Source organism: Varanus komodoensis, unplaced genomic scaffold (assembly GCF_004798865.1).
Source record: "Varanus komodoensis strain SLA01 unplaced genomic scaffold, ASM479886v1 scaffold9, whole genome shotgun sequence".
In the NCBI taxonomy this organism is placed as follows: domain Eukaryota; kingdom Metazoa; phylum Chordata; class Lepidosauria; order Squamata; family Varanidae; genus Varanus; species Varanus komodoensis.
In genome coordinates, this window is record NW_025336598.1 from 26,575,969 (window position 1) to 26,601,427 (window position 25,459).

Sequence of the window (25,459 nt, forward strand, 5' to 3'; positions counted from 1 at the left end):
CAGGCCTCGCTCATTGTCTCTCACACAAACCCTGGCAAACAGGAAGCCACCTCGGCAAGGGAGGGGGACCTACAGCGGATGAGCGACAAGCCAGGCAAGCCAGTGAGAGCCCGAGCCACGGAGCGGCGCAGCCAATGAGCTGGCGGAAGCGCCAGGGGAGGCGGGAGTTCCGGGCTGGCGGGCAAGGCGGCGGTGGTGTCGGCCGGGCCCCCTCTTCCCTGCTGCAAGCCCCACCTTTCGGCTTCCTCGCACCGTCAATCAAAATAGGGGAAAACCCCGGAGTGGGCTCAAGGCCGCCACCGCCGCCACTACCACCACCACCACCATCATCATCATCACCTCCTCTGCTGCCGCCGCCGCCGCCCGCGCGCACCATAAGCATGTCCCCAGCGGCGGCCGCCTAGCCCTAGTGGCAGCAGCGGCGGCGGCGGCGAGCGGGGCCTGCGCGCGAGCGAGAGACAGCCTGCCAGCCAGCGCTTTCCTTCCTTCCTCCCTCTCCCTGCCTGCCTGCCAAGTAGGCAGAAGCTCCCGCTGCCGCTCGCTCTCGCATCATGACCGGTACGTACGGGCCTCCGCCGCTTCTCCTGCTCCTCCTGGGTCCGGCGGGCAAGAGTGTCTGCCTGCGAGTGTGGCTCGAGCGGCACTGGCTGAGCAGCAGGAGGAGCAGAGCCAGGGGGAGGAGGGAGAAGAGGGGCAGGGGCAGCAGCGGCGGCGGCGGCAGCAACAGCGCGGAGGGAGGAGGAAAGAGGAGGAGGAGGAGGGCTCCTCTGCTGCGCGGGCGGGTGGGAGGGAGGGAGGAAGGAAAGCAGGGCGGGCTCCTCTGCGCGGGAGGGAGCGCTGGGGTTATGGGGAAGGGAGGGGGCGAGCGCTCCCGTCAGTGACTCCCCTCCCCCAAACACCCACCCACCCAACTACTACTGCCGCCCCCACCCCCCCCCTCCCCGCTTCCCTCCTCCTCCTTCTCCCCCCGCCACCCCCACCCCCCGTTCCCGTTATGCCCGCAGCTCCCGAGAAGCCCGTGAAACAAGAGGAAATGGCTGCCTTGGACGTGGACAGCGGCAGCCACGGCGAGTATCTGCAGCACGGAAACGGCGCCTCGGCAGCCACTTCGGCCGACGCCTCTGACGAGGCTGGCACCCCGCAGGTAAGCGCGGGCAAGCAGGCCGAGCGGGCGGGCTGGCGGGCGGGCGGCGCGCCCGGCCTCCCCCATTCCCCGAGACGCCACCGCGCCCCCTCCCCGCAGCGGCCCCGGTGACACGCTGAGAAGCGCGGGACTCGGTGGCGCCGCCGCCGCCGCCGCCTCCTGCGCGCTGCCCTGAGGGAGGGGGCGAGGGAGGGAAACCGAAAAGGCTGCCGAGCGCCCCGCACTAACCGCCGCCCTCCTCCTCCCCCTCTCCCGGGCCGCCTGTCGAGCAGGACACCCAGCCGTCGCCGCTGGCGCTGTTGGCGGCTACCTGCAGCAAGATCGGGCCGCCGTCACCGGAGGACGACGGCGAAGCTTCTCCATCTGCCGGAGCGGTAAGTGCCCGCCCCGCCGCGCTCGCACGGCCTGCCGGGGGGAGAGAGACAGCGCAGATCGCCCGCCCGCCCGCCCGGGGGGAGGGACGGGGAGACACCGCATAGCACTGCCCGCCCGCCCGGGGGAGGGACGATCGCAAGGCCGACCTGCCAAAGAGGGGTCCCCAGGCTCCCCTGCCTCTCCAGGAGGAGCCGGGCTCCCTGAGGGAGGAGGTGGCGGCTCCGGCGCTGGCACTTCCCCTCGCCGCTCGTGGCGGCGCCTTCGCCTGCTTTCAAACGGGGGCGAGGAGGGGAGAGAGGCGGGAAGCTTTCACGCTCCCGCTCATCCCTCCCCCAGCAACAGGGAGGTATCTTGGTTTTTCATTCCTGAAACGTGAACGACTCCCTTTTCCCTCCTCCTCCTGAATGTCAGCTGTCACCCCGGAACCCCACAATAAGACAAAATGAAGGCTGGCTGAAAGAGAGGATGCACTTTAAGGGTAAAATGGCTGTTTGAAAAAGCGGCCGATACTCCCTAGCGGAAGCAAGCTGTTTTGAACGCGGTCTCTGGGTGCAGTTAGCTGTGCACTGCGGATTGTTAAAAAAAAAAAAAGTTTTGACTTTTTTTTTCTTGGTGGGGCCTCTCCCCTATAAATATAGTTGCAATTCTTCCTCAGTCGCTTTAGGAGGAATTTGGTAGGGATATGATGTAATCAGAACTGTTTTCAGCAGATATTCTATTGTTTGGGCAGGTTCTAAGGCATAAAAGGAAATTAAGATTCAAGTTTTAAGTTATGTATCTGATGGTTTCTATGTGGATTGATGGAGTGTTTAGGCAAATGTCTGGATTGCTTAGAAGGATTTAAGACACAATGGTATTCATTTGACAGAAAAAAAGTCTCCTACATTTCCCAGTATTCCTCCACCAGGGGATACTGGGAACTGTAGGAGATTTTTCTGTTCAAACATGCATAGAATGTTTAAGAAGGACAGTGATAATTGGCACAAGTTCCTCTTTTTAAATCTGCTTGTAATAACTAATAGGACAGATAGTGTTTCTTTCTGGTTCCTTTCAGAATTTTACCAGATTTTTAAAATTATTGGATGAACGTTGTGGCAGAGTGGAATACAGAATATACATGTGTGGAGTGAGAGGTAGTGCATTAGCTTCAGTGAGACTAGCTACAATCCTGACCACAGCTCTGCATAAACCCTATTTAATTCCTTGGGACTTCTGAGTAAGCCTGCATTGAATCATACCAGTCCAAAGTCAACTTAGAAAATTTGCTGTGTTTGAACTCCATTATTGTTTAGCATTTGGGTATTTATAGTAAGTGCTTCTGCTCTCACCTGGGTGTTCATAAGTTATACCAACTTCATTGGAGCCTAGAAACTACGCTAGTGGACTATGCTTTGTGGTGTCACATGGTAAAAAGAAACTATTATCTTTCTAGCACACTAGGAGGCTAAGATGCAGTTCAAGTTAATCACTTGTCCACAGCCTCAGTGAGTTAATGTCAGAGTCTGGATTACAGCCAAGTTTTAACTTGCTCATATGTGTTCTTCCAAATGTGACGCAAAGGAAAAACAATGCAGCAGTGTGGTCTCTGATTCTGATAGAGCCTGAAGGAAGTTTTTATATTGGTGAAATGCTCTGTTCTTTCATTCTGATTAAAATAGAAACTAAAATGCACTTTAGTAACATTGCATGCACATCTTTGTAGTGATCTAGACTTATATTGAGTGAGATTCAAGAAAGGAGGCCATGAGGCATTTGCCAAAGGAAATATGGGTGGGGAAGCAGGCAGGCATGAAATAGGTTTGTGAAACAGAAGCAGTAAAAAACAGAGCAAAAATAGAAAGGCTTTCCCACAAAATAGTTGCTTCTGTGGTTCTCTGTAAGCATTTTGTGAAATACAGAATGTTGGGGTAAATTGTTTAAACAGAAGAATTCCTGTAGCTGTCTCCCCAACATGGCAAGGTTCAATCTCTGGCATTTACACTGCCTGGTATATCCAGGTTGTGTGAAGAACTCTGCATGCTGACTGCCAGTCAGTGTAGAATATACTGAGCTAGGCAGACGGATGGTCCAATTCAGAATAAGACAGCTTCATGTGTTCCAGTGCTTTGCCCCAGCTCAGTGTGCTTGCAGCTGATTAAGAAAGTAACTGATTCATGCTTGGCATTCTCTCGCGCTTCGGAGCCTCAGTGCTTTTTTCTGTATACAAGTACCATGACAGATGTTAATGTCAGTAGATGAAAATAGCTGGAAAGAAAAGCAATTGGTATCAGTCTTCTTCAACATTTTATATATTCTAGGGTAGATATTTTCTTAATAATATTTGGTGGAGTCTTCCTTGAGGAAAGGAATTAGTGTACTTTGGATTGTTAGCAAGATAGCAGCAACATTCTGTGAATGGGAAGAAAAATTTAAAGCTTACCTAAGCCATAGATAAGAAATAAAGTGAATCAAGTCTTCTGCACCAATTTCTTCATCTAGCATGTTAGGATGTAAGTAAAAGTATTTATGATAATAGGGCAAAAGAAACAAAGTTTTGTGAATCTTTGAAATCTTTCAGACTTGATAATACAGTTAGAATCAAGTTGCAGTAATTATATTCTTAAATTTATCTTGTTACGTGGATGACTTCTATTGTTAGAAGTCAGAGGTTCCTGGCTAGTGCAATGTTCATTTCTAGATCAGAATACCACTATGGCCTATATTTTACATTTTTAATGAAGGAGGTGTCCAAAAATGAGGTACTTTTCTAACTAAAGGAAGTACTTTAGCATAAACATAGTGTCGGTAGCCATTGTCTTTGACCTTATAGTTTATTTAATAAACATTTGTATTATAGCACATACTTTACATTAAGCCCCAATTAAGATGGCATAATGATTTGCATTCTGTGAATAATCTTTGAATTTGTGTGCTCCCTCTTCACCTCATGTGCTCCTATATCTTATTTCGCTTTTACCTTGGTGGCAGACTTACATAAAGAATAGTTTTCCAGGTTCAGATTGAATGGGAAATGATGGTTAATTGAAGCAGACCTAATAGGATAACCAGCGTTTGGCTATTATATTTGACGTGGCAAAAGAGAATAATTTGATTTGCTTTTGATACACTAGTATTTATTGTACACTCATTTGGTGAATATAAATCTATACAAAGTAGCTTATATGAGATCTGAAAATCCAAATCCAGCATATATTTTAATGGAAGATTTTCAGCATATCAATTAACACCAATCCATGTTCAATCCTTTAGAAAATCCCTGGAAGCTAACCCATATCCTGATTATAGAGTATTAAAAATAGCACTCCCAAGTCAACAAGATCCTTATTCCATAGGTGTGTGCACAATGCAAGAATTGTTGAAGAAAAGCATTTACTTCTGGGCCTGTCTGCCTCATCTACAAATAGCATTTTTTTCTACCCTATTCTCTCATGATGTTTCCTAGGTTATCACCATAAGGAGGATTTTTTATATATATACCAAATGTGGTTCGGTACCTGTCTGTGTGTCAGCTATCCACTGACAAGGTCATGGTTTCTGCATATTTGGCAAACTCTCTGGCTATTTAGAAAAACTTTAGCTTGTAAATGTGCAAGCCCATGTATGCTTAAACAGAAAAAGTCTCATAGCTCCTAGTATTCCTCACCCAGATTGGCAGTCTGGGAAAGGCTTGGGAACTTTAGGACTTTTTTGGAGGGTAAAAACATGCATAAGATTACATTTTTAACAGAGCAGAAAGGCATCCCAGGGTCTGAGCATGCTTAGCTATGCTCCAGGTGTCATAGTGAAGGTGTTCATATCTTTAAAAAGAAAAGGAAATTGGGAGAGGGAGAACTGTGATGCTCAAGTCCCAAAGAATTTATCTTGGAAGTTGGACTCAGTAGTGGGTGCTCTGTATCCTATGAGGTTAAAAAGTGTTCTTCCATGAACTACACAGATTATCAAACAGATAATTAAAAAGGATTTCTTGCACTCTCTTCTTGCACTCTCCAGGAACCCACTCACCTACTGCATAAAAAGAAAGTTCTTGGTTTTGGGGATGGCCCCATAACAGTCTTCCTTAAATGGAACTTTATGTAGAACAGCAAAGGAAAGTTATTTAGGAAGGCTTGTAAAGAAACAGGTCCTTTTTCTCCTCCCACAGTGCCCAAAAATGGTTTCAGGTTGGCACATTTCTGTTCAGAGAGGGATGATAGACTGCAGCATTTTGTCTCCACTTGTTTTGAATAATACTAAACAGGGTCCTCTGCCTTTTAATTTTAACCACTCACAAACAAGGTAGTGGTTTCAGCATACTTGATTGGCGTGTGAGATATGCAGAAACATTCATTTGTAAACTATGAGGGAGATCCCATAACACTAAACAACCCAATGAAGACTGAGCATGCTCAGTGGTTCCTGGGAGCAAAAGAGCATAAGCTTGGAGGGAGGGAATGGGAGGAAAGTTTTCTTTCCAGTGCTCCTGACAAATTGCAGTATATATGGGTGGTGGTGAGGGGAAGAAAACGAGAATGCACAAATGCCTTATGTCACATTCTTCCATTTAGCATGACTTGCTGCTCACTAAAGTCTTCAGGTAATGTCTTGCGCTGTTTGAGAGAAAATCTCCCAATTTTTCAGGAGAACACCAGGTTATTCTTTCTGATAGTATACTGTGTGTATCCTGTGTGAGCTCTTAGGACAGAAAAAAGGCTACCAACCAATAAGCTAGGCAGTTTTGCAGAAAATTTCTGTGTATGCAGAAGAAAGTTTGTCTTTTAATTTACAGAGATTTAAGAAAAAATGCCAGCAACAATCGGTAGCAAATTGAGCCTTCTTACTGCCCTGCAAGAGTCATGGAATGTAAAGGTAGGGTGTGGAACAAAATGAAAGTGAGCCAGTCAAACCCTTAACACTTGAGGATTAGGTTGCAGAATATGTATTGTGAAGTGTAAATCCCAAAATCCTAAGTCTCACTCTGCCAATGAAATTAGGGAAAGTTATCAGTATGTGTGTTAATGAAAATGGGAGGAAAAGATCTTCTAATTAATCAATCAACAGGTTAAAATATTCTGAAAGAAGGATGAAATTCCACACACTGTTGTGAGAGAAAGAGCAAGATATATTATGTCTTGTATACTGTGCTGTTCAGTTCAGAGAAAGTTGAGCTTTGAAATCCCTGAGCCCCAAACCTCAGTAGACAGTGCCATAAAGCAATAGTACTGCATTGCTAGAGTGCTGAGGTGGAGCAGAAGAGGTGTTTATGTAGTCCTGGAGCTCACCAGTTTTCTGCCCTTGGTCAGTGAAGGGATTTTTCAGTAGTTTATCTTTTCACATTTCTTTGTAGAACCCCCATTTATAGAATAGTTTAATATTGAGTTTGTATATCTGTATGTATCTTTCCCTTTGTGGGAACCACCTTTTAGATATACATATGTTTGTGTATTTATTTAAAATTTTTGTATCCTGCCCTTTACAGTGTCTCAGGGTGGTGGTAATAAGTACAAGCTCTTATTAAGCTACATTAAAATCTGCAGAAAGCTTTTAGCATTAGTTGCATAGGTTCTCTTTATTGATTTTGAGTTCAGTAAACTCCTGTGTTCAAACTTTTATTTACCCAACCACTTTCTCTGTTTCTGTTCTTTTTATTGAGTGTGTGTATATATGTGTGTGTGTATGAGATCTTGGTTTTTGTCATACTTGCACAAAGCTCTCATCTCCATTCCTCTCATTATCTGCTTCCATTAGTGGTTCTCCTCACATCCATGCCAATGGTTTAACCATTCCAACGGCCCTTGCCTGAACTGAGGTGGTACTTTGTATTTCTTTACACTTTGAAGCATTATATCACTTGTGAGGTGTGGGTTATTTTATAGCTTGAGTACAAATGATACCATTTGGGACACCATTTGTAGGCTTTCATCTAGATTTATTTTTGTCCCTTTTCATCTCATCCTTTGTCAGCTAGCATTAGAGACCTGACACTTTTTCCTTGAAGGAAATCAGAAATATATAGACTGATCCAGTAAAAACATTTCCTTGCTATCATTTTGAAAAGGAGTTCCCAATATTTATGACATTGTGAGGGCTTCGAAATCTCCAAGGCACACTTAAGAGTAAAACCCTTCAGACTTAATGGAACTTGCTTCTGAGTAAGCATGCATAACATTTTTCTGCTACCATATTAGCTATGGGTTTTTTGTTTTTTGTTTTTTTGCAAAAGTCATGTGCAATAAGCAAAATGTGTAATAAGAGCAAACATAAAGAATGGCCACAACAAAAAAAAAAAAAACAAAAAACATGGAGATCCAGATTTAATGCACAGTTTTGTATAAAATGGTCGCTCAACCAAGTTTAATTATTGAGTAAATATTCAACTCCACACTTCCAGAACAGACTAAACCCTAGAAGATTTGAAGTAGGACTTGTTCATATTGCAAGTAAGGAAATATAGCTGTGTTTCTGTGAATTTTGAATATAACCACTTAGTAGTATTACATGTTAAACCTAGCAGAGAAACAGATGTATTTGCATAAGTAACTCCTGTGGTTGTGATTTTAAAACAACTGGGAAGGTAAGTTCTATTGAACTTAAAGTGAATACATTTAAATTAAATACAATTAGTATCGAGGTTAAACCTAATCATGTGTACAGCATGCTTTAATTGTATGTACATGTCCCAATTATATAGTGGTAATATGTAGCGATTTTAATTAAGTATTTTTGTAATGAGGCTGTGGGTCACTAAACAGTGACTGCTTGAGTCTGTGGTATGCTTTTGGGATCAAGAATTTGGTGTAAACATACGCCAAATAGTCACTGTGCAGATTCAGTGAGTACTTACATCTCTGGTAAGTTGAGTCACTAAATTAATCCTTGGAACATATTCTTGTAGGTCTCAATATTATTGATGTTCACCAATGCTCGGAATTGGTGCTTTGAAAAATAGTTCAGTTTAGCTCAGACTCAGATTTGGAGGTCATCCGTTTTGGCGTGGCTTAGTGAATTTGTGTTGAGATTTGAAAATCCAAGGCTTCATGCTTTCTATTTACTATCATGGGACATATGACAGTAACTCTCCCCCATCAGATTTGGATAATAGTTTGATGCACTATAGGACCCTAGGAAGAGATTATATCTTCCAAATACCAGAAAAATTGATTTACCATTTTGTGCTCCGCACCTTTATTTTGATCTTTTCCCTGAAGAGAAGTAATAATGTTAATAATGTCTGTTGGCAGAACTGACTCAAAATCACAGGGATATTTGCCTATTCCAAGCTCACCAAATTTTAGAACAGCTGCTGCAGCAGATTTTGTGCAAGACTAGCCTTCACATTTTGAGCATCACCAAGACAGGATATGCTCATGGGTATTTTCCTTGTCAAACATTGTTCTGAAAATGACAGAGAGCCCACAGAGATGGTAAGAGACCAGTATAGTTTCAGAAGCCTAGATGCTGCAGTTCACGTGGAAGGTAGCTCACAATTCATTGTTACTGTTTTGTGAGGGGAATTTATTTTCTTCCCTTTCTTTGTGCTCCCCTCCTTGGTGATTTGCATGAAAATGGCAGACAGAGGTATCTTCAATCAAGAATTCTGCAGAGTTTCAGAAAGATAGGTAAAGGGGCTAGCAAACTATGATATTTAAAAACAGTTTAAGGCTATTAAAAACAATTTTAGAAAGTATTAAGGCCTGGTAGCATTGGAAGAATTGCCATGTCATGGTCAAATACTCGCTCTACACCAACTGTTCTATACAGCCATCCCCTCCTAACTGTACCACTTTGTCTAACTTTATAAAAGTATAGCAGCTCCAGTCTTATGAGATGAGATTTTACAAGTTCTGTTGTTAGGTGACTTTGATGGATGAAGGTGCAGCAAGGGGTAGTTGAATAATAAAGCGCACACAACTGCAAGACAACCTCCTCCTCCGATGATGATGATGATGATGATGATGATGATGATGATGATTTTGCCCTTATGGACCTGGCAATCAGATATTTCCTCTCTCCCCTTTCTCCCCACTCTGCTTTAGAGAAAGAAAACTCAAATGCTATATATTTCAAGAGCAAAAATAAGTCCCAGTGTCCCTAATGGAGCAAGTTTACTATTCTGCTGCATTCAGAAGAAAGCTTTTACACAGGATGCAATAGAATCAGGCCAGAGTGACCCAGTTCTGCTCAAACTTAATCAAAAACCAATGCACATTTTCATGTTTTATATGATTTTCATGTGCTTAATATAGTTGACACAGTATTTGGTTAGAAATAGTTCTTTAAGTCCCAATGATTATTATTATGAAATAGAAGTTATTTTAAGGTTTTTCATAATACTGTAGAACCAGTTTGCTTGCTAAGTTTCCTTCATTTGTAGGCTGGTTTTTCTTCTCCCAATGCATAAGGAGGTGCATGAGCAAAGCTAGAGTGCATTTTTTATCTTTTAAAACAGCTGAGCTAAAGCATTTAGTATAAGCAGAGGAAACTTACAGTTCAGATAATCTTCTAAACCAGGGGTAGGCAACCTGTTGCCCTTCAAGTGTTTTGGACTGCAGCTGGGGCTTCTGGGAATTAAGTGCAAAGCATCTGGGAGATACTGAGTTGTTTACCTTTGATTCAAACGAGGTGCACAACCTCGGGCCTGGTGGTAACATCTGAACCTCAAGGTAGCCCAGTGCAGCCCTTCTGGGTTCCCCAGATGATCATGTTCCTAATGGTTTAGTGGTTTCCCAGCTTTTGTGCAGATTTTTACAAACTGTCCCCAAGCCTGAGTTACAGGCAGCAGGTCCTTTTAGCTAAAATATGCTGGTATTTTGACCCTATCCTTTTTATTTCAGACCCACCCAGCACTGGAATACCCACTGGAATGCTGGGTATTATCTGATAAGTCACAGGCTCACATGCTTTCCTTCCATTGATGTGCTTCTTTGCCCAAGAGAGGCGAGCAAAGCCTTCTGTTTCACTCATGACATAACCAGTTTCCTGTTGTGTTTCTGCAGAGCTAGGAATCTGCAAACCAGGATATAATCACAGTTTGATCCCAGTTTGTCAAACCAGAGTTTCAACAACTGACATTTTCCTGAGTTCATAAGTAACAGGCAACTGATTTAGTCAAATTGGAAGCAGGGTGTTTCACCCTCTCCTAACTGTGCAGAGGGGTTCAGAGGAGCATACAGACTTGGAAGGTCAGTGTGGTTGGTTTGTGATCATGTAAACCCAATGTAATTAGGACAGGTATGAGTTACTGTAAAATTAGTTGGGGTAACAGATTGAATTCTTTTTATACAATTTCTCGCTTTTTTTTCATACACAATAGTAAACAACCCAGACCTTCAGTTACTCTACCGCTGTTGTTCTCACATCACCTTATCTGGCTTTTGGAAGCATGAGGAAGGCTTACAGAAACAGCAGAAAAGAGAACATTGAAACTCAGATTTCAGAGTACTTAACTGTCTGTTGTTATGTGCCATCAAATCATTTCCAACTTAGGGCTATGCTACATATGAATGAAGGACCTCCAGATTGTCCTATCCATAGCCGTCCTGGTTAGTTCTTGTACATTCGAGGACTGTGGCTTCTTTATGGAGTCAGTCCTTCTCATATTTGGTCTTCCTGTATTTAGTCTTTCCTTGTATTACTCAGAATGGCCTCCCATATTTTCACGACCAAGGATGCTTTACCCATGCCTTAATTGTGAATACAAACGGGCTGAAAACAGAAGTTCAAGTTCTGCCATTTTCAGAAAAAATGAGTGAGGCTATTTCATGGTGCTGCTTAATATGTACAGCTATGATATACATAATTCTTACATATGCCTATATTCTTCATTGTTTCCATGAAATAAAACAGGTCATGGACTCCTTTTGTTTCTATAATAATTTCTTAATTTAGTTTCATAGTATGCTGTAAAAATGGGCTTTTGCTGCTCTTTTTCTGTGGACTGCATCAGAGGTCTGGGGGGAAAGGTACATCCTGGTGCGCTTTGGGAAAGGTGCAACAACAAAGGTGCATGGCGGGGCGTGTGCCAAAAACCTGCCAGCGGGACCCTTTCACTGCATCTGGCTCCTTTTATGAAAGTAAGGCATCCTCCTGTTGCAGGATCTGATCCAATGTGCATCCATATTCATGGTATTATTGCATGAAATTTTTGTTCTAGGAAAAATGGCTATAAATTATGCATTTCTCTCATATTCTTATTTACCTGTGAATGTGTGGCATGTCAAAATGCTGCACTTGTAACTACCTGTCATTGACAGAGTCATTTTTTCTTTTCCTTTATTTTATATTTTGTGATTTGGAAGAAAATTCTTTAGGACATGAGGCTGGTAACCTAGATGCTTCATGCCAGTAACTAACTTCTTGGGACGATTGAGAGTGTGTATTTTCACGCAAGAGTGAATTCCATTCTGTTTTGTTTATCTGTTACATGAGCATATTGAGAAATTAAATGCCCTTGGATATAGTGGTACGATAATAACTTCTGGTAGATTTTTCCTTCTCATATTCAAAAAGGATTGGGGAAGTGATTAGAAGATGCTGAAGATATATATCCTTAAAATGTCAGTATTGCTAGGTGTGATTAAATTATTTGAACTTGGGAAGATCCTAGGAATCATAGAATATCACTGAAATCTGAAATCCTTTAGAATTGCAATGCTATACAGCTTTGCTTTTTGCTGCCAAATATAAGAGGAGACTCTTAAAGCTTCTAGCTAGTACAAGGGTGAACCATTCTGGTCTTTGGAGGAGAGGCTTCAGTCCTGTCACTTGGATGTTTTACATTCTGCAGAAAAGTTAAACAATAGGTTTCTTGGTGGCTTGTTCTTTGCTGTCTTTAACTGTACATCAAATATTTTAAAAATGATTTTGCAGTAATCTAAGGGGTCCTTGTACTCTTATAGAAACAACCCTGTCTTTTGACAAGAGTGGGATGCTGAAAAGGATAAATGTTGTATCTTTTTACAGTAAACATTGGAAATTACAATTAGCATTGCTAAATTGTTTTTGAAAAATGATCTGAATGAAGAATAGTTTAAATGTGGATTCTACCAGGTTTTTGTAGGAAGACCTATATCTCTGGAAACTTGTGTGTATATTCTATGCCAGCCTTCTACACTATTTAGTAGTTCAGGTACAGAAGCACATTTGTTTTAAAATGTTGTACTAGTGTAGCAAAGCTTTAGATCAGGGGTCTCAAACTCAACTGAGCTGGGGGCCGCTGGAAGTAGAGTCTGGGGGAGGCTGGGCCGCATCAAGTATTCCACCCCCGTGGTGGTGGTGGGCTGCTCATCCTGTGTCGCTCCCGGAGGCGCTTTGAAGGCCGCAGGGCCCCTCCCCCGTACCCCGCCCGTCCCGGCAATTGGCCCGCGGGCCGCGAGTTTGAGACCCCTGCTTTAGATCTATTGTGCCAAATTTATACAGTTTTCTTCATTATGACTCTGCCTAAAATGTCTGACTTTGCAAGAAAACAATGTGGTTATACTATTTGAATCCTAATTAATGTGTAAAACAGCCTGGGAAAACATGAAAAAAGGCTAAGGTGATTAAGATTTGAAGTCAAATTAATGAGACTGAGATATCTGACTTTGCATGACCAATTCAGAGCAACACTCTGCAATAGGTGGAAAGGTGTCAGTGCTATAATCTTGCTACTGCTGCTCAGACACAATAGTTTCATATCATTCATGCTGAAAAGATAGAATGTAGTGCATCATTTCTATCCTAAGTTCATGAAATACTAATCTTATTCATTAACTTCAAAATAAATCACTACCTCCTTCTAGTGATGATCAACATGTTTTACTAAATCAATTAGGCATTAAATGCTTTAAAATGAAAATGAGTTGAAATGTCAAAGTTTCAGTATTTAATACATTTTGACTAAAGAACAATTAGTACAATTGACTTTTTGCTACAAATGTATTAATTTGCATGCACAGAAGTGCTTGACCATACCAACCAAATGCTTTGAATCCTAGTTTTACTTATGTGGAAGATCTAGCCTAACTCCAATAGCTTTGTTTTGTTTTCTTGTAACTCAGTGTCAGTAACCATGTGCAGTCACATGAATCCTGGTTTAATAAGGGACTTACTACTGAATAAATTTGGGTGGATATGTTAATGTACAAAAAGGCCAAAGTCCAGCACAGAATTTTATGTACTGAGGCTTGTTGGCGTCAAGTACAGTTAAATTGTGCATCAGAATCTAAAGCGTCTTGCATGTATATGTATATTGGATTGTATTGCATTTCATAAGTAACCTAACATTTGCAGTTGAGATTTTTTAACGTTTGTTTCTGTTTTTTCTTTTGTTCAGACAGGAGATTTGGGCTCTGTACAGTTAGCAGGAACTCCAAATCGATGGGAGGTGTTGTCTGCTACACCTACAACTATCAAAGATGAAGCTGGCAATATAGTACAGATACCAGGGGCTGCCACAGTAACTTCAAGTGGGCAATACGTTCTTCCCCTTCAAAGTTTGCAGAATCAGCAGATATTTTCTGTTGCACCTGGATCAGATTCATCAAATGGTACCGTGTCTAATGTCCAATATCAAGTAATACCCCAGATTCAGACAGCTGATGGTCAGCAAGTTCAGCTTGGTTTTGCAGCCTCCTCAGATAATGGTAGTGTAAATCAAGAAACTGGTCAAATTCAAATCATTCCTGGCTCCAATCAAACCATCATTGCCTCTGGAACATCTTCCAGTAATATCCAAAATATTTTATCGCAGACTGGCCAAGTCCAAGGGGTTACAATTGGTGGTTCATCTTTTCCGGGGCAAGCACAGGTAGTTGCTAATGTTCCTCTTGGATTACCAGGAAACATTGCTTTTGTTCCCATCAACAGTGTTGATCTAGATTCTCTGGGACTAAGTGGTTCTCAAACCATGACTGCAGGCATTAATGCTGATGGACACTTGATAAGCACTGCACAGGCAATGGATAGTTCAGATACTTCTGACAGAACTGCTGAACAGGTTTCTCCTGAAATGACAGAAACCACCACTGATACAGACTTATTTGTGCCAACATCATCTTCATCACAGCTGCCTGTTACCATAGACAGTACTAGTATATTGGAACAGAATGCGAACAGCTTGCCTACTACAACTGGGCAAGTACATAGTTCTGATCTTCAGGGAAATTACATCCAAACATCAGTCTCGGATGAGACACAGGCTCAGAATATTCAGGTCTCCACAGCACAGCCTATTGTACAACATATACAGCTTCAAGAGTCTCAACAAACAACCAGTCAAGCCCAAATTGTACAAGGTATTGCGCAACAGACAATCCATGGTGTGCAAGCCAGCCAAGGTATATCGCAACAGGCTTTGCAGAATCTTCAGCTTCAGTTGAATCCTGGAACTTTTTTAATCCAGGCACAGACAGTGACCCCGTCTGGGCAAATAACATGGCAAACTTTTCAAGTGCAAGGAGTCCAGAACTTGCAGAACTTGCAGCTGCAAAACGCCCCAGGTCAACAGATAACATTGACACCTGTGCAGACACTCACTCTTGGTCAAGTTGCAGCAGGTGGGGGCTTGACTTCAACTCCTGTTAGTCTAAGTACTGCTCAGTTGCCAAATCTGCAAACCGTTACAATAAATTCCATAGAATCTGGTGGCATTCAGCTACACTCAGGAGAAAATGCGGACAGTCCTGCAGGTATTTATATTATAATTATTGTCTGTGTAGAATTGGCCTCTCGTGAATTCAGTATTGATCAAAGCTAATCATACTTTTCTTTGCATTGAAACATGCACTTTAATAAGAATACTTTATTTCAACTGTCAAATAGGCACAGCACTTTCTATCGTGTAAAATTCCATTGCTTTTGTTCTGTGTTCATGATGTCTGAAGTTCCTATATTCTGAATTGTAATACATTGCAAATTTCTTTAAGTTTCTAGGCAACTGGTTTAGAAATACCTTTTGCATCATCTAACCTGTTAATAAAGTAGCTTTTAACTCATTCATAGCAAAGGCAATGACACCAGTGGGGCAGTTTGTTCTTGAGTTGACTAGTAACTCCCAGAAGTACAGAGACCATGATCCAAAGAAGTAGTAGTTTAGATTTGTAAGCTGAAGGGGCTTTAGACTTGTTTTTCTCAAACATAGTGTACATGTGTCCCATTGGCAAACTGCTTTTGAAACTGAGGGGAGTTCAAAAACTCTTTGGCACCATGGTTTATATTAGTACTTCAGAAGTAAAACTTTCAAATTTGACTTGCTGGGTTAACAGCCACTGTCCTAGAACAGAGGCTGTGTTTGACATAGATTCATTATTTAGAAGTATATTAAAGGGAGTTTGTCTGCAGGTGCACAGCCTTCATGGGTAAGACCAAAGTCCTATCTTGTCCAGTACCTTATTTCTCACAACAGCCAGCCAGATGTCTCTGAGACATCCCAAATGGAACATGAATGCAACTTCCCTCTTCCACTGTTGTTTTTCATTGGTAATTGGATTTTCTTTAACTCCTTCGCTGGTTTTGGTTTCTTTTCACATCAGAACATGATGTGAGAGTGTGACAAACTTGGAATTCAGGAACAATTTTATATGAATAGCAAAGTGTATAGCAGATGAATTATTTAGCATTGTGGAGAGAAGAACTGTTCTAGGACAGGAAACGTTTATCCAGTAAGTCCAATTTGAGAGCTTTGTATTGAAGGCATTCATATAAATCAGGGGTCTCAAACTCACCTGGGGGCCGCTGGAAGTAGTCTGGGTGAGGCTGGGCTGCATCAAGTATTCCACCACCGTGGTGGTGATGGGCCGCTCATCCCGTGGCCGGCCCAGGCGCCGCCGGCGCTTTGAAGGCCGCAGGGCCCCTCCCTCGTGCCCCACCTGTCCTGGCAATTGGCCTGCGGGCCGCGAGTTTGAGACCCCTGATATAAATCATGATATTAAAACATATGCTTAAATTTGGGGCAGTTCACTTATGTGAACTGTTGTTTTAGATCCTCCATGTACTTGAGAGGAATTGAGTGGAGAAATCTCAGTTTGTGTCAGGCATTGTGTAAAGATGGCTCACAAACCTTTTTGATCATATGCGGATATTTTTCCAAGTTTCAAGCAGCAAGTCTTAATATTCACATGTTTGAGAGTGAGTCTGTTGTTAGGTGTATGACAAAGAAGGGTTGCTATAATAATTTCAGTCAAATTTTGAAGTATTTTTTTATCTTACTGCTCAGTTTTACAAAACACTTACGAACTACATTTTTAGTAAGTTTGATAGAAAACATCACTGGTTACAATTACCAATGCCATTGATACTCAGACTGATAACCATTGTGAACAGTGTCCTTGTTATTGAAAAAATAAAACTGTAAGAATTCTTAGTGATCTTGCATAGCTAAGTATCCTGGATTCTCCTCTCTTAAGAATTCAGAGATGAATACTAGTTAAATATGAGGAAAAGACACCCTAGGTAATAATGGCTCTTGACTGTGTTTAATCTTGTATATATAAATAGCTGGAATCCAAAGTATAGAATGTCTAATCCACATGGAAGATGCATTTTTGGCCTTGTGTTTCTAGAATAGAATGGCAGCTCTCATCCCTGCCAGTGTCCTGTAAAACCAGTTTTGAAAATTAGGAGACTTTACAAAGTTACAATATATAGGTTTCTTCTTTATGGTCTCTATGCATCACACATATGGGCTGTGCACCTGCATGGAGCCTGTTAACTGTGAAGATTCAATAGTTAAGAGTGTTTTGATGGGAGCTTCTCCCTTTTATATGGATGTCGGGGTGTGTGAATGCACAGGTGACCACTTGAAGAATGACAGCTACTGGTAAGCAATCTGCCTTTATAGAAAAGAAGTCAAAACGGGGGGGGGGGGGGGAATCACAGCTAATAGCATAATTATTACTTGGATATGCAGAGAGAGGTTAAGTTTAGAGTTTATTATAGATGTACAGGGAACACATAGGAGTTAAGCACTTGAATTAGTTACTGATGAAAGGACAACCCTGAGTTAACAATTTATATTTATTTGCCATATAAATAAGCAGCAAAGATGGTATTCAGGTATTTGAGCAGGATCCAGTGATTCCCTTGCATTAGTGCAACGTGAAGCTAGTGCTTGATAGCATAAAGGTGAAAACTAGTCCTATTTAGTGCTTCCAGAACAAGCACTAAGGAAAGAAGCGCCCCCAGTTTGTCCCATTCCAGAAGCTCTACTTGCAGCTGATTTCTGGGGTTGCAGTATGAAGTACTAGCTCCCATTGTGCTCATGGTCATTCCCGCTTATGCAATGGTGCCAGCATTGGATATAGTGCTTTTCAGTGCACAAGTCATTCCCACTTGGATACTTCCCTTAGACTGACAGTGTGTCACCTTGCTGTTCTGCAGCACCAAGCATTGGCAGGAGTGTGCACATGTCTGCTTGTTCCGGCTGTTCCACTAGCGGCAACCATAGGTTCCTTTGCGTCAGCACTGAACAGTATACCCGACACAGAACAACAGTTTGAAGTGAAGTCTCTGTCAGCAAAGGGATGAAGTAATGTGATGTTAGGAGATGCTAATTGTTAGCAGGAAGTAGTTCTAATAGTAAGGATTGCTAAAGTGGGCAGAAATTAGTTGGAAGTGCGTTTGTGATGAGCAAGACCTACATCAGCCATGACTGTTGTGGTTTAGCCAGTTGACATGGCATTTCAATTTAAAAAGGCAAACATACTTTTGGGGAGCTGGAAGAACTAGTTTCTTGGTATGTGCATATATCATCTGCCATCTAAGCAACAATTTTCCACCATCTCATCCTCATCATGCTTAGTTAATGGCTGTCTGATCATGGTTAAATACCTAAGGGAATTGCCTAATCCTTTGCAAGACTAACTCTGCAAAAAGTATAAATTAATAATTCTGCCCTTTCAAAACAAATGAATGGAATGCTTATTTCAAGTCAGTTGTCATAAGCATGGAAGAATTATCTCTGAAAAAGCTTCTCTAATTTTCTTTTCAACCAGGGCTCTTGTAATCCTCAGTTTCTTAGGTGGGGAGAGATCCAGACCACAAGAGGCAGGTAGCCATTCTGTTCAATCTTTGTAGCCTTTCTCTCTTGAAAGGAATGGGGTGCTAGGATCCCAAGATTTTTTTTCTTTTGTACTATAGGATTGGTTTTCTGTGTGTGCATATTGTGTGCATTCTTCCATTACCAGAGCCATATGTAATGGAAATTGACCATTTGTCCTCTTGACCCACAGTTCCAGATTTGAACATGAACTGTGACTCAGGGAAGTGTGGCCCTTAGTTCCAGGATTAAGACAGCTTTTAAATAAGACAGCTTTTAAAAGCATATCTTTTATAATTGAATTTAAATTGGATATAGCCCCTTGTCCTGCATAGTGTTAGTAAACAGATTTGATTTGTAAGTGAATGTTAAATCTCCAGAAGAAATCAAGTTGCCATCCAGTGCTTAAAAGGCAGGAAGCAAGGTATGAAGTGGATTGGGCACTTTGGAGTAGCTCTTTCACATATCACCCCCCTCCCCCCCATCTGTGTGTGCGTGTGTGTGTGTTTTTGAATGAACAAGAGACAGATATATTAGAAATACGGTTGAAAAAGAAGAGGTGAAAGTAGAGCACTTTGGACCTCAATAGCAGAGAGGCTTTTTGCTGGTGTCCCATAGTGGGTGAGCAAATGAAGAATGCAAGCCAGGAAGTCAATGCAGTATAGTGTTGTCAGATCTAACCTATGAAGATTCTAGTACTTTAAGAGTAGCCTAGAGGGAATCTTTTGAATGTCAAACTTTTGGCAGCTCTGAAGAAAACAGAACTGGTGAAGTTCTCTTCTCTGTGTATATTTGAAAAATCTGGCAAATGAAATTTTAAGGGACAGTGATGCCAGAAGATAACAGTTTAGCAGAAAAAATCAGTCATAAAGCAAATGAGTCTGGTCAAAATGTCAGGAGTAAAATACAAGGGACCACTTTGATGGGCACAGGCAGTTGTTCTAGTGTACACTTAGACTTCCTCCACATCAGGTCAGCCTTCAAAGAGAGATTGCTTTTGCTAGCATATCAGAATGTAAAATAAGGTCTGTGCACATTCTTAGGGAGTTGTATCCAACTGTACCCTAATGCTGAAGGCATTGCACTACCACAAGCCAACACATGTGCAAGGTAAATAGGGCTTGTTAGGGCAATGGGAGTGGGGAGCAGTTTGTCATCAAATTTTGATGACAGATTGTTGCCTTCTTCATTGCCTTAGCATGCATTGGTTTTTCTGGCGCATCATCGTCGTCATCAGCAGCAGCAGCATTGGAGTATTGTTGGCAACTGTGCAAGGTGCTTTCACATGTGTCCAGAATATTTCCTGACTTTTCCATTCCAGTCCCAGGTTGTCTTACCAGGTTATATGATGATTTGGTGCTAGGAAATGCCCCTTCCATTCCAAGTGCATTCATCATTGGAATCCTTGCCAAAGAAAAAAGGGCTTCAAGAATGGTCGTTCTGTCTCGTGCAGTTGCATTGGCAAAATAAATGAGAATAGCCCTGTGAACCCTAATAAATAAATGTACAGTTGGTATGTATGTAATTTCAGAAAAAAGCCACACAGGAAGCACAACTCCCCTCACAGTCCCTTTGACATATGAAAATAACTTGTGAAAGTTCAGCAAGTCCTCCTGCTTTTTATTTGAATCAACACAAACAGCTGCAGTTGGAAGATAACTTTTCTCAAAACATGTGGAAGCATCTTAGGAACACACATGGACTTTATTTATTTATTTATTTTGCTCCTGACAGTCTTCCCGGGAAACATGTATTTGGAACAGATGGGAAATCGGAATGGCAGGGTGGTCTGAGCTGCAGTCCTATGCACGCTTACCTGGGAGTAGGTTCCATTGAACACAGTTCCACTTACTTCTTAGTAAATTTGTGCAGGATTGTGCTGCCAAAGTTCTGCCTGTGCAGTCAATTACTGAAACATTCATTCTTTAGAATAAGCACCAGCTAAAGTGGATAGTTTGTCTTAGAAATCATAAAGAGAGATGGGTGACATTCTGATACTAGTCACATTGTGTGAAATGATTCATGAAATCAGTAGGACTTAATGGTGCTCAATAGTTGTAGGCAAACAAAGGCCATTTACAGGTTTTTTTTCCTTTACTTTATAGTTCAGGAGTCCTCTTATACCTATTTCAGGAAACTTAAAATACAATTTGGGATGGAGGATGCTGCTGTAGTCATGGTGGATATTTCTATATATATTTATATGCCTGCCTACCATTGTAATATGAAAACATATTTCATTTGAAGTATGTTTTGGAAACAGCAGGTTTTTTAGGACAAGTTTCACATGTAGAAAATGTTTAGTGACAAATTTGGTACAAACTTTGGCCAACCCTTTTCGGTTTTTATTATTTTGGTTTGGGAAAGAAAACCTCAAATAAATTGCCTCCATCTCCAAATGTCAGGTTTCCCCCTTTTTTAATTGAACAGAAGAGTTAGCTCTGTGTTACCTACAGAAATGTCTATGGCAGTGTTACTGTCTCTTTCTCCTAGTTCTTGGATTAATTTTCCATCTCTTTGCTGTATCTTCTTGGAATTTGTTTTACAGATACTTAGCTATAGTGAAGGGGTGCAAAATATCAGGGGCAATAGGCAAATGTGACCCTGCTAAGGTTCCAGTCTAGCCCTTTTGTAGCCGGGCTCCTTTCCCCCAGGCACCTGCTGTTTGATGGGTTTGTGTGTGTGTTTTTCTCCATTTAAAAAGTTTTCAGCCACTTTCCTAAGTGTAGCTTTGCTGCTAAAAATAAGAGCTTGGACCTATAATACGCTGGTATTTTTGCCCTGTGCTGTTTGTTTTTGGCCCTACCCATTGGAACATGTCTCCCAAGAACCTCTTGGCCCTTGGGCTGAAAGAAGTTCAACACCCATGCTCATTTTAGCAGATCTAAAATAGCTGCCAACACGTTCAATATTTTAGAAGGCAGATGCTGTGTAGTACAACTAACAACTCATTCTTTGTTCTAATTTGCAATTTGTGATTTTGTTAGCATATGTCAGTCAATTAAAAGCTTTTGTATTGTTACATTGTATCAAGCAGCTGTTTGAGCTGTTTAGACAGTGACAGTTTCACTTCAGTTGTGTTCACATCCCATAGCAGTTGCAAAGAGTAATTTACAGGAAATTTAATAAGCATTCTTGAAACTTTCTTTCAACCTTTTCAAGTTTTCTCTCTGGTTTCAATGGAACAAATTTACATATTTAATTAAGAGGGAGTTTTTGATAATTCATATTGGAAGGTTGAAAAACTTTGTTGTAAAATTAACTACACTGTTCTGATCTATGCCATTATACAGCATGAATTTTTTCTGCGTCCATCCAGAGGAAAAAAAATGTTAATATTTGTGACAGTTTTAATTGTGGGTGCCGCTTAGAAAATACTTCCTGATGTTTGAAATGTGTGGTTAGGCCTGCCTTTTAAATACAAAACAGGTGCTAAAGGATCTAGCTATAACATGGGTAGGCAATAAAAGCACCTGGCTTTTCAACTGGAGCACAGCATTACATGTGGTACATTAAAGTGGTAAGATCATTACGGTTTGCTTCCCTCCAATAGGCTAGATACTGATTGGTGTCTCTTCTTCTCAGATATTAGGATTAAGGAAGAGGAGCCTGATCCAGAAGAGTGGCAACTTGGTGGTGATTCTACACTGAATACCAATGATCTGACACATTTGAGAGTGCAGGTGGTAGATGAGGAAGGGGACCAGCCGCACCAAGAAGGGAAAAGATTGCGAAGAGTGGCTTGCACCTGTCCTAATTGTAAAGAAGGTGGTGGAAGGTATGCACTTCCTGTGTACCAAATGTCCTTAAAATAAATGAGACCAAAGGGAGGCAGTTCATTAAGTTCCACACCTGCAGCTCTGGGGAAGCTGTCTTTCTGGTACTTTTTAGTGCAAATGTGCAGCTGCTTGACTGAGGGATGTAGCCTGTGTTGTGATTCTGAGGTTCAGCACTGACAGCTCACGAGTAAGTGACTGTCATTGATGCCTCTGAAAGGATACTGAGATGATTGACCATATCTCTCTGCAGTTAAGCAAAATTACAGCATGCTTTGAATATGATGTGTTGAATAACTTTTGCTTTAATGCACACTTTAACAGAGGAACCAATTTGGGGAAAAAGAAGCAGCACATCTGTCATATACCAGGTTGTGGGAAAGTGTATGGAAAGACGTCACATCTGAGAGCTCACCTCCGCTGGCATTCTGGAGAACGTCCATTTATTTGTACCTGGATGTTTTGTGGCAAAAGGTTTACCCGCAGTGACGAGCTACAGCGGCATAGGAGAACACATACAGGTTACCAGCATTTCTTTTTTTGCCTGCTTGTCTTTGGTGAGGGAGGAAGAGGTTTACGGTATCTTCTTGCCTACTGTTCATATCTCAGTGCTTGTAAAAACTTACCAGTCACGTGCTTGTGCATCAGCACACTTTTATTTGATCTTCTACTCAAGAATCTATTTGGCCCTGAGACTTAGGTTTCAGTTATGTTGTGTTTGATAAAGTTTGGGGTGCATGTGTTGGTATGAAAAAATCTTCTGCTTTATATTTTCAACAGGTGAGAAGAAGTTTGTCTGTCCAGAATGTTCAAAGCGCTTCATGAGAAGTGACCACCTTGCCAAACATATTAAAACGCATCAAAATAAAAAGGCTATTCATGCAAGCAGTACAGTGCTGGCATCAGTAGAAGCCACCCCAGAGGATACTTTGATTACTGCAGGTGGAACAACACTTATCCTTGCTAATATTCAACAAGGTTCTGTTTCAGGGATAGGAACTGTTAATACATCTGGCACCAGCAATCAAGATATTCTTACCAATGCTGAAATACCTTTACAGCTTGTTACTGTTTCTGGAAATGAGACAATGGAATAAATATACACAAGATACCTATTAATTGTGGTTATTTTTATACAGTAGTGAGAAGAATATTGTTCCTAAGTTCTTAGATATCTTTTTATTGATGTGCAAAAATTTTTGGATTGATAGTAACTTGGTTATACATGACACTGAAATGCCTTACTTTGTATGATATTCCATAGTATATTAAAATGGTAAAATTGCATGGGTTTTGTAGGTACTTTTGGAATCTAGAAGAGATTAAATTTTACCAACTTGTATAAAAAAAAATTTAACGATGGAAATGGTAGTCTAATCAAATGCATCAATCCTTTGTGGTTTAGTGTAAAAATGAGAACATGTTGGTATTTATCTATTGTAAGATAAAAGTTGATTGGTGAAAAGAAATCATGTTATGATAAAAGAAATTTTGTAATTTTCTTGATGACTGGAATTTTTATTATGCATAACTGACAAATCAAGTTTCCAAGCAAATGTTTCATTGTATAGGCTTTACTTAGCTCATCAAGTTGTCATTTTGAAGCTAATTATTTTAATTAGGTTAACTATGTACAATATTTTAAGCATTACTCTTGTAAGATTTTGAAAATGTCATTTTAACATGGAACTCTAGGGATAGTCACCTTTTAAATCCTGTTGAAAAGCCATGTTTAACGTTTGATTTTGCCAAAATAATGTATTGTTAATATTCTTTCAATAACTAATTTGGGCAATATATGTAACCAATGTTTAAAATTATTCAATGACTCAAAAAAGATAGGTTGCAGCATTTTCAATGGTGAAACAAAAATTTAAAAGATACCCTTTTCTTGAATATTGGAGGACCAAAAACTAAGGGGTATCCATTTCAACAGTGTTTTTCTTAATTTTGTCTCCAAAACATGTATCTGCCAGGGCCTTAAAAGCCATCATGTAAATTAACAGAAAAAGCCCGAAACACACACCCACATATGCAAATAATATAAAACAGTTCCATAGGGAAAATACTCCATATTAATGTTAGTCATAGTGAAATAAGGATTTTACATCGCTTCCTTCTGCCAAGCTTTTGGTTAGCTAAGCTGCATTTAATTGTCCACATCTTTCCTTTATGCTTCCCTTAAATTGTATGTATCCAGTACATTTAACGATAAACATATATGTTTTTATTATGCTGAATTCTTTTTTATTTTTTAATTACTGTTTATATTTTCAATTATAGAAAAATGTACACACTTAATTCACATAGCCAGTCTGTAAGTGCTCTGCCCATTTTACGAAAAGAAAAAAGTACAATCATTACAGCAGTTCACGATTTACAAACATTTGGAAATCTGTTCATTTGTTCAATTCACCTCAAATTTAAAGGCTACCTTATTGTACGTTTAAAGTGTATTATAACAGTGTGGTAGTTAATAAAACACTATTTTTTTTTCCTTTTGACTTGGGGTTTCTGGTTTTCTTTTTCCTTTTTCCTGAAGAGAGTGACACCTGACTTCTTGCAATGCACGATAGATGGGGGGTATATTTGTTGCCATTTTCCAATAGTTTTGAAATGTTACTATTGGCTAATAAACCTGTAGCGTTCTCCCCTCAGCTTATTCAGAAATAAGCGGTGTTGCCAAACATATCAGAAATGTAATTTTTACTTGTTTCATTTAGAGTGATGTAAAGAGGGCTGGCATACAGGTGTGGCCTAAAGAGTAGCTGTAGTTAGGCAGAGTTAAGGCCACACACTTCAACAGTCCTCTGGACCACGGCAGCCTGTGTGTTCACCTGCCCCTCTCTCTGGCCCAGGCAACACCGGTGGGGCAGAGGAGGAGCAGGGGACATGGACTTCCTTGGCTTTCCTGGCCAAGCCAAGTTCAGCAAGCAAGACGTAGCAATTATGAGAAAGAAGGAGAAGAGCAAGAGCAGCTGGTGATCATGGTGGGGAGTAGTAAGGCTTCCTGAAGGACCATCCCTGTTGAGGGTGTCTTGCCCAGGGGCGCTCCAAAACGTGTGTTTGCAAGGAGTTTTTTATTTTTTCTTGTCAAGCACAGATGCCTCTTGCAGAAACACTGCAGTCCCAGTGTGATCTATGCAAGCATTAAGTGACACCTGGCGGCTTTTG

At 41.1% G+C, this 25,459-nt stretch overlaps 1 protein-coding gene across 3 annotated transcripts; it reads left to right on the forward strand.

The window, feature by feature from the left end:
* The first annotated feature begins 429 nt into the window (after nt 1-429).
* SP3 (Sp3 transcription factor) lies at nt 430-24,789 on the forward strand. 3 transcript variants are annotated; one of them, XM_044417792.1, is made up of 7 exons: nt 430-558; nt 1,005-1,144; nt 1,417-1,518; nt 13,809-15,162; nt 22,095-22,287; nt 22,610-22,806; nt 23,066-24,789. In XM_044417792.1, the coding sequence occupies exons 1-7, from the start codon at nt 552-554 to the stop codon at nt 23,380-23,382; spliced, it is 2,310 nt and encodes a 769-aa protein (XP_044273727.1). In that variant the 5' UTR covers nt 430-551; the 3' UTR covers nt 23,383-24,789. The 3 variants fall into 3 exon arrangements, with proteins under 3 accessions (XP_044273727.1, XP_044273728.1, XP_044273726.1); XM_044417793.1 differs by lacking the exon at nt 1,417-1,518; XM_044417791.1 differs by lacking the exon at nt 430-558 and having other exon boundaries at nt 995-1,144.
* The last annotated feature ends 670 nt before the right edge of the window (nt 24,790-25,459 follow it).